This window comes from Xiphias gladius, chromosome 8 (genome assembly GCF_016859285.1).
Source record: "Xiphias gladius isolate SHS-SW01 ecotype Sanya breed wild chromosome 8, ASM1685928v1, whole genome shotgun sequence".
Taxonomy (NCBI): Eukaryota; Metazoa; Chordata; class Actinopteri; order Istiophoriformes; family Xiphiidae; genus Xiphias; species Xiphias gladius.
In genome coordinates, this window is record NC_053407.1 from 12233254 (window position 1) to 12247844 (window position 14591).

Genomic DNA, 14591 nt, shown 5'->3' on the forward strand with positions numbered 1-14591 from the left:
AGAGGCTGAGATATCCTGACTTTCATTCCTTAGTGTGTGTCAAAGCAACCAACAGCATCTTTTCATTAGACCTCTCTCTGCCTGGTTAACACCCTTATCTTTCAAACTCTACACCCCCAGTTTGTAAATCTGTCTTTAATTGGTGTTTATTACATTTTATACGTTTTACTTGTGGTCTCCAAGCCCAACCTCAAATAACCCTGATTACATCACTATGACATCATCAGGGTATTTTCTCAGACTTGACGAAACTCCTCCAGAGCCACAGAAGACACTATACAACAGTTTTGACAGGCTGAGCAGTACATGATGAGTAAATTGACCTTAATGTGTAAAATTGCCGTAACACCTTTAATACCTCGCTCAGCTTTTACACGAATAATTGTACTTTTACAGTAAAGTACATATTCTGTGCTCTACCATCCACTGGCTGTATGATGAGTAGCTGGAGTAATAACAGTTATGATTGGAGGACAGTACATCACTGAACAGACCATGACTTCTGGAAACCTTGGCATGAGACAGACTGCTTTTATTGAATTTGGTTTCCGTGTGAGACTCACTGCAGTTCTCCTCGTCACTCCCATCAGGACAGTCGCTGAAGCCGTTACAGCGGAAGCGTCCGATGATGCAGTGGACGCCATTGGCGCAGGCGAAGAACGTAGGAGCGCACTTCGACTTGACCTTAGCTAGGGAGAGATGCGAGGTTGGGGGAAGTGGAGGAAGAGCAGAACAAAGGATTAGTCTGTGGGTGATGGGGAGATGATGCAGCAATTTCCAAAGTGTTCATGTTTTATTACAGAATTAGCCTTGGCTATGATGCACAAGGGGAGGGAAGGACCCACCAATAAGGTCAACTAAGTTTCCTTACATCTTTTTTTATGGTAATAACATAACAGACACAAATATAAACCATTCAGTCAAGGTTCAAACAGTCAAGCAGCTGCTGCGTAATAGAGACCAATTCATTATTCATTTTGTTCTGTAATGCTTATCTTCAAGTTCTCTAAGTATGAGACCGAAAGGGTAAGATCACAAGCACAAAGTAACTAATAGGAGAAGAAAACAAGTTAATGACAAAGACAAAGAGAGCAAATCGTGGGGGAGTGTTTGTATGGATTCTGCCATTGATCAGCCTAAGCAGGCCATGGGTCTTATCTCCAAGGACAGGCCTGAGACTGAGTGATGAGCCTGCAGCACATCAGTGCCTGGCATCCTCTGTTAAGTGCTAACCCCTGGTTTTAACTGAAACACATTGGTCTTTCCTGACAGAAGGAGAAAAACAAGGTAGCAGGTAGATGCGAGCAAAGACACCAGAAAACAAAGGACCTCGCTTTAGCTCCATCACTCTGAAGTTAAAATTTGAAGCTTGATGGAAACAAGAACAGACATACAATAGACACGGCACTAAAGCCATTGCTGCTGTATTTACAGTTTGTAATGAGCCACATCTGTGTGAAAGACAGCATTATCTCTCTATTTCTCTACTCTGGCCTTTGTTAAACTACTCATGGATTATTCCCTTCCAGTAATTTGCAATAATGCAAAAGCTTAAACATGTAAATGTGGCTTTGTGTGAGAGCTACTCCTATCGTAGCAGTACTTACTGGAGACAGAGAAAGGAAAAACTACCAGTTACAGCTTAGACATTGTTATGATAGTAGTTAAATAAGACTAGAAGTTAATGCGAGTGAGGGAATATGATTATAAACATTGTATTAAACACTGCGTAACAACAAAAGGATGGAACAACCCACACATTCGCACACATCGGGGGGGTGGGGGTCTCAAAACAAGGCACCAGTGGCTACAGTGAATACAAAGAGAGGAATTGGCCTGCTCATAGGTTGGCATTGTGCCGTCTCAAATGCCAGGGGCGCACATTTTTCCCTATACAATATACTGTGGTAGGCTGATTTATGAGCTCTTTCAAGCTGCAGCGATTATGTGTAGCGAGGGGGGGGCTGCTAGGTATAACAACCACGAGGGTTTGGAGTGCCCGTCTCCAGAATGAAATGTAATGCGCTGAACACGGGAGGAAGCTGGGACAGTGCCCGAGCTCTGTGTCTATAGTCGGGGAAGTCTTTGTTTACCTGGATGGCAGAGGCCCCAACCACCCAAAGCTCATTTTACATGGTATATCACAATCATTAAAGTCCAGGGAGAAAAACAGATATGGCTTCGAGCTGTAGCAACCCATAAAAGAAAAGATACAAAAACATGCTGCAGTGGAGGGGGTAAATCGAAAGTCATCTGGTCACAAACAAAGGCAACATCATCCTTTATTCTCTATTTTTATTCATTTCTACATTCTTTTGGATTGAACCTGTTGTAGGAATTAATGGAAACATGTTCTGGCCTTTCGGAGACATATAAAGTTTCAACTTTCTTGGAAAGTACAACTTTCCTCTCCTTTGTATAGACATATATCCTAACTGATTTTTTTTTTAAATTTGCTGGCAGGCTTGGGTTGAAAGACAGCTCTGTTATTGCTCTGAGATTCCTCATTCACTTCCTCCCTCATCCGAACCCTCATCACCGACTCTACTGCTGGCAGGATTCATCGGACTCAGTGTTTGTTTTTCAAATTAGCTAAAAGTCACATGAAGGGCAAGCTCATGAAGGGAAATTCGTGGGTGGGAGAGAAAGCGCTGGTTGGAAGGATAGAGCTAACGTGCTTAGCTGTGTTTTGGGGATGCATGGCCCTTTATAGCCTGTGCTGAGCAGTTTTCAGAGCAAGAAGACAGAAAATTAATTAGAAGGAGAAAGTTGAGGGTGGAGGAGATGGTAAAAACACAGACCTATTAAGTTTCCTTTGATGATTCTGTGAAGGTTTATTCCATGTCCGGGACTTTTACTGTTCAAATTTAAACACCGCTTCTAATCCAGGTAATGCTGATTCATTCCAGCATCTTTGCCTTGCTCTTCAAACTATAAACACACTCTCTTTCTTGTTTTGAACCGCTTTAGTTTCTAGCCAAATTTCTCTTCCCTAAGCCTTTGTAGATGTTTACGTAAAGCAGGCAGGGTGTTGGATGGCTTCCAAACTTAGTTCCAGTGTTCACTGAGCAGCATAAATGAAAACGAATGAGGCTAGCAGTCAAGCTGACTCCTTGAGGTAAGACTATAACTACCAGAAAAACATGGCAGGATCACACCGAAATGCACAGTTGGAGGACACAAAAACAAAGGCACCAAAAACACAATACTGAGGTGCCTATTTTTTGACAGGAGCCTAAAATTGAGAATGCTGTATTTTCTACAAGCATCCGGATTGTATTTGTTTTCTTTTCATGGATTTTAAAGTAAGAAAAGAGAAAAGACTCAAATATTTCAAATTATTTTCACTATCTAAAGAAAAACAAATCCAGGCCATTAAGCAATATGGCATAATTTGGGTTTAAGAGGAAATCGTTTGATGACTTTACATGAAATTAAAAAAGAATACTACTGCAATAAATTATACTACTACTTATAATACTACTACTATAATTTGTCTCTTCCATGTCTTAATCTTCCCTGTGGCTTCAGCATTCATGTCATCCTGTTTCCAGCAACAGATCTCCTGTTAGATAGTATGCTTTGCTCTTCCCCAATATGCACCTCTATGCCCTTCTCCACACTTCTCCCCTTCTTCACCCTCTCCTCGGTTCCCCAGAGACCGGAATAACTTGTTCGGCACAGGAAGGCTTGGTCGTGATGGGCATGAATGATTGACAGAGTGAGGAGAAAGACTGGAGGAAGAGACTAACAACAAAGAAAACAGTGGGGAGTGAGCGGGAGAGAATAGAGGCTGAGAAAGAGTATAGACAGCAGACGACTTGAAAGGTTTTTCTGACCTTGCTGAGCATTTCTGAAGGGAGGAAATCAATAGGTAGGGGAGTCAGGGTGTAAAGAAGAAGGGCAGGGGTAGTTTCAGGGGATCAAAATAATCCTTCCTTACATTTCACTGTCTAAGCCCCGCACTCTAGTTGCACAATACAATAACCACCTGTGTTCAGGAAGAGGCACTGCACCATTATAGAGCTGAGTTCATCTCAGGTGCCATGCGTTAACGGGCCACTGGCGTTCCGTCAAACTTCATGCTGGATGAGGAGGAGAAGTGTGGCCCGTATACCGTACAGCGGGCGCGTGTGCAAAATATCAGTAATATTTCAACAACTTTCGGTAAAAGGGGAGGGAAGCAAGGGCATAGTGAAAAAGCAGTAAGTGATCTGTCAGATAATTGCCCTGCTGCAATATTCATCATAGAAAGACACTTGCTGCTAAAATTGCCTTGTTTGAACTGGTAAAGCCCAACGTTGTATTGTAAAATGACAGGACAGCATGTCTTATTCCTTTGAAGATTCTGAAGCAATCATTTTTGCCTAATTTGTGACTATCGAAGGAACAATCAGTATAAAAGAGAAAACTACATGAGAAAAAGAGAGCAAGAGACAGAATCAGAGTAAGAGACTATATGTAAGACACTAATCAATATTTCATCCATGTTCCTTGGTATTAATTACACCAGCTCATTGATCAGTCAACCATTAAACACATGGGATGTACCAAACGCAGTCCCATTAAACCTTCCTCTGCTTTCCTTTCATTTCCTGATATCACTGCTCCTTCCTTATTCTCTCCATTTTCTTTCTATTTTCTTCTCTTGTCTTTTTGCTCCCTTGACAGTTTTTTTTTTTTTCAGAGCCGGGATAAAAACAAAAACTGAGACTAGTTCCAGTCTACATTCTGCACACTCCTCTGATCTCACCTGCTTTTTTCTTTCACAATGTCCTCCATAAATGTACACACCCACACGGACACACATGCAGTGCAAGGAACACCTATGCACAATGAAACATAGCAGAACTGAGCATGAAGAGACGGCAACAAAAGAAAAAACAAAACAAAACCTGTCAGCAGTATATGGCTCTTTGTGTTAGAGTCAGTGCACCGATCATTGCTCTTATCATATAAACACACACTCCTAATCTCAGCAACCCCTTCCCTTACCCGTGGTGGGCTTGGTGAAGAAGTGGCAGTATGTGGGCCTTGATATCTAAATCATAACCAATCTTTCTCACAAATCTTTTGATCTATTTCTACCCCTGCTGTCGAGGAGAACTTTGTTGATGATAAGCATTTAGTGTCAGTACACACACACACACACACACACACACACACACACACACACACACACACACACACACACACACACACACACACACACACATACACACACAAAACAAAACAAAACAAAAAGCACCACTGATGTTCCTCTGGGCTTTTGGCTGTGTTATGACAGCAGAAAGTAATAATGTGATAATATTAAAGTAATCCAATGAACTGAAATTATTTCTGTCCTAATTGTTCTGAGGAACTAACAGGATCAATAAACAGTGCATCAGGTAATGATAAGTCCAGATGGTTGTATCCCTCACTGTTATGAAGTATTAATAGACAAAAACATCGGCCCTTGTGTGAACCTCCAATTTCTCCAAATTCTGTCCTTCCTGTGTGTCCCCCAGTGACTGAATAAAACAGGCCTGGAGTTACAGAGACTATCGGGCTGTACAGTGCATTCCACATAATGAACAAATAGATCTGATCTTGCAGCAAATCGTATGGCATAAAGAAAGTTTGCTTCATGGAACAGGCCACTGGTTTAATATGACTATGACTGATGAGCAGCTCAAACAAGGTTCTTTTCCCTTCACAAATTGTTTTGTTCAAAGCCAAACTGCTAGAATGAGCAGCAGCTCAGGTGAAGAAGAGTCATCAAGTCAGCCCACTCTGTAATGTAAGTTACAAAGCAGTATTCATATAAGGTTAGCTAACATTAGCCACCATAAGATACTGGTCATACCAGACCACGTAAGGCTGCAGCAGTAAAAACTCAAGAGTGTCCTCAAGTGAGAAATTATGCATTTTACAGTTTATGAATTCAGCATCTTATTTGAAGAGGAAGATTATATCATTTCTTCTTTCAAACATTTTATAATCTTGTTTTAAAGCCCAAAAGACTAAAAATATCCATTATTTCAAAAGAAAAAAGGAATTGTTGGAGACAAGTAAAACATAAATACATTTTGTGTGTGAGAAAAATGTTTTTGAATCTCATCCATCCTATTTATCATTTTGTGACCCTTCAGATTTATCTTGCGACCTGCAGGTTGGGAATCATTGTTCTGAAGGCAAAAGGGGTTCAAGCAGAAATAGGAAACGTAGTCTGCTTAATGCAACATAAAACACAAAAGACAAGTCGTGTCAATTAGATATTGAGCGAGTGGCAATACAGGCAGAATCTCCCTGAATAAAAACATGCTGACATGAAAACAGCTTGATTTTGAGCAGTATATGAGAGGATGAGCAGCCCTTTTGTGTAGTTGATGAGTTCGGATCTTTGTTTCTTCAAGAGCCACTGGCCCCGCTGCTGGCCCTTCTAATTTAAAGCAGAGTAAAAACAAGTTTCTCAGAAGTTTGTGAGTGTAGAATTCTTAATTCATTCTTCCACACACAGAGGCCGCGCCCTCAGCCTGGAGGACTGCTGGTTCAGAGCAGTCATTTCTTTGAAATGTGCCCCTTTGTCTTTTCTCGCATTCCCAACTGCATTTCTGTGCCCCTGTCTTTGATTCCCCACTTCCCGCTTTATACATCATGTCCACTCACCCTTTCGGCCCTACTACGTATCCCTCCTCTCTCGCCTGCTCATGCCCTGCCCAGACAAGGGAAAAGAGGCTAATCCTGGCTCTGAGGCCCAGTAAGCTCAGTCAGCTCTCCTCCTTCTCTCCTCTGTCAGTATCCATTTCATCTAACACTCTCCCAGGCTGTCGTTATGGACAACGGAGAGCAGGATGGTACTTTTGACCTCTTTGTGTGAGGAATTAGTCAGCAGCCTGTCTCTGAATCGTTGCTTGAAGACCCCTCAGACCTGCCAACACATTTACACATACAAGCCCACCCACAAAGAGCAGGTTGAGATACGGTAAAAAAACAAACAAAAAAAACCCCCAAAAAACCACACATATTTTTTTCATCCAAAATAAAGTTAAATTCATGCAGAAAAAAGGCAGAGGTTATGCTCCATGAAAAAAATCAGACTTGATAAACAGGATCTGTAGGGGGTCCTGGCCTCACACAACAGGACAGTAATACAATAAGCTGCATCTTTAATGCAATAAGACTCAGGCTGGAGCTATTGCCTCTATTCTCTCAGCCGAGGCTGTTATTTAAGAGGCAGCAAAAGTATTTACATGACTCAAGTTGGCCCTTGTGCCAGAGGGGACCGGAAGAACAAATAAACAACAGAGGAGCAGTGGAGCTTGGGAGGAAGGGAAAAGCCTGTCTTTTCTCGGTGAATAAACATTCCCTGACCATTCAAGAGACAATCCTGGCCAATGAGGCATAGCAAACTGGGACACATGTAGAATAAGTAAATAAATAAAGGACAGAGGCAAGCTAATGTCAACCAGTTTTGCATGATTTTCTTACAAACGTCCTCACCCACTACTAGTATTGGAATAAAATATAGTCAGGTCAACAACAACAAAAATAAAAGGCAGAAAGCAGTTCATTTATGAGACCAAGTGACTGGAGCAAAGCAAAAATGAAAATCTACCAGAAAGTGTCATCTTAAGTTCATGTGTGGGTTTTGTCTGTCTCGCAAAACTGATTGGACCCTTGTACCCCTGTATGTGTGAGTGACTGTGTTCAAGTTTCACATATTTCATACAGATTAAGAAGAAATACAAGGTTTACACTTTTCACCAAGTAATTTGCAATTCCAGATTGATATATTCTCCTTTATGTTTCCCAATTAGCTACATGGTTTCCAAAAACAAAATTCTTATTAACAAGACACCAGTGAGATGTCGCCTCTTATGACCTTTACCTCGGGCTCTGCATAAGTATCCCTTGGATCAGAGACACCCACATCAGCACAATCTACTGGTTAAACAGCGTGGGCTTCCAGGGGATCTACTCTCTAACTACAGCTGTCTTCTGGTGCAAATTCATGTGGTAAAAATAGGCATAGGTCCCGCAGTAAAAGATGTACCAGTGAACTTTATACGTTCACACATACATATTAAACAAAAATAAGGTTATTGTGCATACTGTGTATGCATGTATGCAAAGCACAAACTGTCCATGCCTAACAGAGGTATAGAAAGAGATGCTAAAAAAACCTAATGCTAAAAACATATTGCTTTAATGATCTCGTCTCATCCTTGGCACATTAAAATTGACTATGAAAGAAGTGGTCAAACGTGGTAAAAACAAACAAAGAAACAAAAAAACCCGGCAAATATCCACATTGATGGTCAATTAAAACATATGTTCCTGGAAACCTCCTGGCAGAAGCCAACCACTCATATTACAAATGGGAGGAAATTTAATATCCTGTGGTGGTCAACACTGCTCTGCCTCCATGGTAATGACTGTGATTGCAAAGGACAGTCGACAGAGGTCTGTGTGATTTCCTACTTGGTTATATAAAGGTTAAAAAAAACTCAGTCTGATAGAAATATTTCACTGAGTAAAAGTGATTTTATTCAGTCTGCACTGAAACACGCTATTCATGTAGCTCAGTGACAGAAGTAGACTAAGCTAAGTCAACAAACTGTCTTTCAAGTTAGCAAATCTACCATCCCCCCGGAGATATATATATATCTCTATCTATATATATATATCTATATCGATCTCTCTCTATCTCTCTGTTTCTCTCTCTCTCTCTCTCTTTATTTATATATATATATATATATATATATATATATATATATATATATATACACATATATATACATACATTCATACACCCCCCCCACACACACACACACACACACACACACTGTATAACCGTGAGCTTGTGAGTGTGTGTTTTCTTTGAGGGGGGTTACTAATTATGATTCTACTTGCAGAGAAGCTCGCGCTGCAATCACAAAGTTTCCAGGCACTGTGTTCCGCTCAGATAATAGACATCCAGACAGAACTCCAGTTGAAGCCACAGTAATGAGTCCTCCTCTCTACCTCCTTTTCTTCCCTGACTTCCTTGTCCCCCTCCCTCCGTCTATCAGTCTGTCCCTGCAGAGCCCCTAATGGAGGCAGAGGTCTGTCTGGGGATTTTTGAAAAGCAGCTGCCGGAGATATCGACTGACAACTAGCCATCCATTTGAGGATAATAAGCCCCACTTATGCCAGAGCAGATAATGTAAAAGTCGACAACAAACACATATAGTCCTCTGACAACCCAAGAGGCAGGCTGAGTGTGATGCTTTATGATAACTTGCTTTTCTATCTACAGCAGTATAGCATGTAGTATCAGCAACTAAAAAAAAATCTTGTCTGTAGGTTCAAAGTACTTGAAGTGAACTTGGTTGAAAATGTAACAAACTGACACCTGAACGGTATGATTAGATAAAACAGGAACACATAATGTATTTCATTCTGATGTCATTTGTCTAAATGGATCTGAGTATAATTTTTCGAGACCTGACAGTTGTTGACAGTTTAACGTCACTGTGTGATAAAAAATCTGGGCCACACAACCCATATATTTAAGTAGTTTATTCATGCAACCGAGTTACAGAAGTGTCACTGGTAAAAGCGTATTAAAGAAGACAGCCTAGGTCACCAAATTTCCCTATGTATACATAACTTCAATGACTAAGGCATTACAGACTAAGAAGACTGCTGACTGCAAAGTTTGGCTATATAGGGTGTGTGTGTCTGTGTCGGTGCTGGCATGCCATGGGACACGACTTTGTCAAGAGTAGTCTGCCTGTTCCCTGAGCTGCCATCAAAAGGGAGCAGTGGGAGAAGTCACTGCTAGAGGAGGAGAGGAGGAGGAGGGGGAGGAGGAGGGGATGAGACAATAAGAAAATGAGGAGAGGCGACAGAATGGAGGACAAACAAACCATTGGTGATTTTTTTCTGGCAGGGCAATTAGCTGGGGAGAAAAAAAAAAAAATCTCTGCAAGATGCACGTTATGCTTTTCTAATTGAAAACAAGCCTCTGTGAAGCAAATTACAAACCGAAAGCCAAAAATCATCAGATGAGATAAAGAGGGAAGGCGCAGAGAAGAGTAACAGGGGTGCGAGGCATTTAGACAGATGAATATATTGGGAGATTGGGGTTTCAATTCATTGTGGCAGGGCATCAAAGTCAATTTTCATCAGCAATCCCATCTTTGCGTGGCGCTCTGGCTGAGACGGGAGGGGGAGGAGGAGCATCAGACCAGAGAGATCAAACCCAACTAAAAGTGAGGAGCAAAACTAAACGATCATTGTAGCCTTACAGTAGAATTATGCATGTGCTTCTATTCCTGCACACAGTAGTAATCTGCGTTTGCTTTGATGGCATGAAGTTTTGCCCTGGTGCTAAACTGGGGCCGAGGGTCTTGCAGGGAGGAAGAGGAGAAGGAGGAAGAGGAGGGTTACACACTGTGGGGGAGAGCAAATTGAGGATTGAGGAGGGAAGTTAATTTAAGTTGGCAGAGAATTAGGTTTACATGGGCCTTACTGGTCTATGAATAGGGAAGGGAGAAGAACTGCGACTGCAATACTGCACAGCGAGAGGAGTTCAGGAGTTGAGAAGACATGACTAAACTGGCTATCTGGATACATTGCTTTAAGGCACAGCTAAGAGCTAAAAATTTGATAATGGAGTATAAACTGGACTTACGACAGCCCTTCTCATCGCTCTTGTCAAAACAGTCGGGCAATCCATCACACTGCCACCCGCCTGGGACACATTTCCCATCTCCACACATGAAGTTTCCAGGGATGTTGCACTCTGTGGTGAAGTTATTCCCTGGAAGCAGCTGGCTCTCTGATGGATAAATAGATAGAGGAGAAATAGAGAAGAGGACAACATGAAAGAGAACAGACTATTACAATCTCACTCCATCACGAAATCAGACAGGTAGAGGGATATTGCATTCGAGCGATATTCATCACCACAGTCAAAATGGAAGACCATCATTATCTCCATTCTCTAAAGATAGGAAAACGTTTAAGGCGGTGGCTCTATTTAAAAAGCCATATCAATCTACGGGCAAATAAACAGAGGATGATCTTATGAATACAAAAGCAGAGGAGGTCACTCAGTGTTAACAGTGTTGTGGGCATAAGCGTCACTGTAAAGTTGGGCAATATCATAATATGGAAGATAAGGATACAAACACAAAAGAACACTCACATAAAAAACAAAGCGTAGCTTTCTGCCTTGGACACAGATGCACAGATACACACACACACACAGACCAGAAATAAACACATTCACTACAAAGCATGTGCCCCAAACTAGTTCAGGGCATTTCTGGTTGATGCAGTGCAGCTGCAGCATAATGGGCTGGAATGTGAAACATGGCCTTTTCGCTGAGGTTTGACACTTTGCAGTGAGCAGTTTAGCTCATAAACAAAACTATAGGGCAGTAATGAGGACAGACCGGGGAGCATTTCATGCTGCAGTACAGAGACTGGGTTCAGCTGGAGGGCCACTTCATTACACTTGAGAGCAGGACGCAGGAGCGGCACCTGCTGCCAAGAGGTGTGGACTTCTAAGCCTCAAGTGACTGTGTGGTTTATTCAGACAGTGAGCGATTGGGTCACGCTGTAGCTCTCTCTCTCTCTTAAATAACTTCAATTATGAAGAGCAATGTTATGAAAATGAAAAAAGTGCTACTCTGGATTTTTTTGTTATATCCTATTATCATTATCAACTGAACTTGTATCTTCTGGCTTAATTACTCTAAACATCCGAGAAAAGGCTAGAACAGTTTCTATCTGTCAGAAAAACCTAATGATACTTGAGGTTTGTGCAACTGACTCAAATATGAGACTTCTGTAAAAGCCATCCCAAAGATAACTGCTCACACATTTGGCAACTGAAGACGATGACTGTGTTCGAGCAAACTTTTTCCATGAGTGCCAAAGTATATCCTGCCTTTGCAAAAATGAAAAGAAAAATCTCGCTCAAGGTCTGTTTGTGCTGTACATTAGTATCCTTTTGTGCCATAAATCAGAACATTTTCCTGCAATGCCTGCAATCTAGCGGTTTATTAAATGTAAAATTCAGTGTTAAAGAGATACAAAGAGATTAAATATCCTACTATGCTGCCTCTGTTCTTCCTATATTTCAAAATAAATCAGTTAAATTAATTCACTCTGTGCAGAAGAAAGAGGGTTTGTTTTATCTATTTAATCATTACAGAGGTACATTCTTGACAAGGCAGTATTCTTTACTGAAGAACCTATTGTACTCTGATACAAATAGAAAGCTTTGACCTTTACATACTTGTGAATTCATAACAAGAGCTCACCGGTTCAATACACTTAGTTGATATTCAGTTAGTAGATGTAGCCACTTCCCAGAGTATAGCTGAATAACTGACACATACAAATCATGTGTTTTTACATCATCCTTCTTCTGCTTCCCTTTTACAGCAGCAGGTTCGAGAAACCATGTATAGATCCTCTTTTAAATGAGATAGCACTACCCTTCTGATCCCCTGTGGGGATGATGCAAACCCCTCTTTGGTCTCTAGCAATACAGAAAAAGGGATGTGAGGGATCAAGACAAAAAGTGTCCTTCAATTTATGAGGCATGGAAAGAAAGATTGGGCAATCTGACGATTTTATATGGTGATCAATCTTGAAGATGTCCACGAACTACTTTTCAAGTGAATCTTAGGGATTGCGACATTTTCTCATTGTACCAACTGTATTTGGTCTAATGAGGAGCCGTTGCTAAAAAAGGACTCAACGTAGTAGTACTGTGGTTGAGCTATTCACAGTCAGATATTTTTTTAAGCAAAGTTATCTGTAAACTTTGTCGGGCAATAGTCGGCACTTCCATAGGTAATGCGTCAAATCCATTCAACCACCTTAAAAGGACGCATCCAAAGGAACATGCCGAGGAATGTTTCATTCGGGTTGGTACAACCCCCTCATCTGTATCTCACGAGGTCCCAAAACATAAACAGTTACCGCTGGCCAATGCATTACGGCAGTTGAAAAAATAAGATAAAAGCAGACGATGGAAAGAGGTGACTGAGGAGGTAACGTTCTATCTAGCTAAGGATATGGTGCCATTCTAAGCTTGGAAAACATAGGATTTAAGACACTGATGCACAAAATAGAGTCTTTAATGCAATAATATGTTTTAAATATTGCACATAGATAAGTCCATAGACTGGTTTGAGTCTGGATATTCTCAACAGTACATTTCAAAATTGGGAAGAGAGATCGCAATTCAGATCGTGGCTCGTGATTGTGTGTTGAAAAGGTCTAATGATATCCTGAGATAACATTTTTTGGGAAGATCGCCCATCCTTACTTGAAAGCATATTGATTAACATATCTTTCATTTGTGCGAGGACCTGCCAAATGCAACATTTGATGAATAGATGAATGAAAATGAATATCCATAATATACATATACATATTAAAACTGATATACATATTATTGATTTCTACCCTCACAAAACAAAACTAACACAAATAGTGGACTGTTCTTACCTGTGGTATGATATTTCAGTAGATAAATTCATTCCAATCCCAAATGATGTTGCAGAGACCTTTTGTCATAGACAGCACTTTATATTGGTGGGCCTCTAGGATATTTAAACAGCTATCCAGGTATGTTTGAAAACTGCCAAATGTCATTTTCTTGTTATCTATTTCATCCTTTGGATATATGTGACAGACCATCTTTCAGGCCAATGGGGAAGACTATTACTGCCCTGACTTACGAGGGTGAAGTTCGCATCAAGACCAAAAGGTAAATATTGAAAATCCTAATCTACAGTCTTGTTTATCAGCTCTATCTGACGTGTTCTTCGTAATGGAGCCATAAGTGGTATACTTTACACACTTAGTATACTATAGATCCCTCAGCAGCCAGCAGCCATTATAAGAGTTTAAAGAACCACAAACTTAAACAGAAATCAATGTAATTAGGGCCACTCAATGTTGACAACACAATGGAACAAAATACCACAGAAATGTCTATTCAGACCCACACACAACTAGTTTAGGAGAGAGCCGTGTAAAATAACTTCAAAGAGCCGGTGGTTTGAGAGGCATCAGGTTAATTGGAGAGTTGCTTTGAGAGCGTGTGTGAGAGAGAGAGAGAAAGGTCATAGACAGGACTGTGTGTGTTGTGTATGTGTGTTTGACAGACGGCCAAAAAGAGTGAAGAGGAACAAAGGTTGACAGACAGCTCATCTTTTCCCATGAGTCTAACACTGGCAAAAGCAAATCTTTTGCAGCACATCTCGCATCCAGGTTGTGAGTCCCTCTTTTGGCAGGCTCCACACATCTTATTCCAATGCCCTTGTCATTCTATCGATACAGTAATAAGCCTGAATACTTACAGTGGTTTACCGTTGAAGTAAGGAGCAAGCCCACCTCATTACCACAGTAAGTGTGGCTACACAGCTCATTACAGACTGCTCGATGAGATTCTTAACAGAATAATAACTCTCTACAGTTCTCTGTGGGCTCTGCAACACTCCCAAGGTGACCTGGAGAATTTTAATAGACATGACAGTGTCCATGCATGTCAACTCATTTATTTAGCTATACACTTTTAACTATTATGCTGTGAA

The 14591-nt window shown here is 41.0% G+C and overlaps 1 protein-coding gene across 2 annotated transcripts in view; it reads right to left on the bottom strand.

Moving 5' to 3' along the window:
- Positions 1-14591, bottom strand: part of ldlrad3 (low density lipoprotein receptor class A domain containing 3) — a 79455-nt gene that overhangs the window by 40909 nt on the left and 23955 nt on the right. For both annotated transcript variants that reach the window (XM_040133625.1, XM_040133626.1), the window contains exons 2-3: positions 10664-10810; positions 564-689 (exon numbers count right to left, since the gene is read on the bottom strand). In XM_040133625.1, coding sequence (XP_039989559.1) covers positions 564-689; positions 10664-10810 — 273 coding nt within the window. The remainder of the gene's footprint in view (positions 1-563; positions 690-10663; positions 10811-14591) is intronic.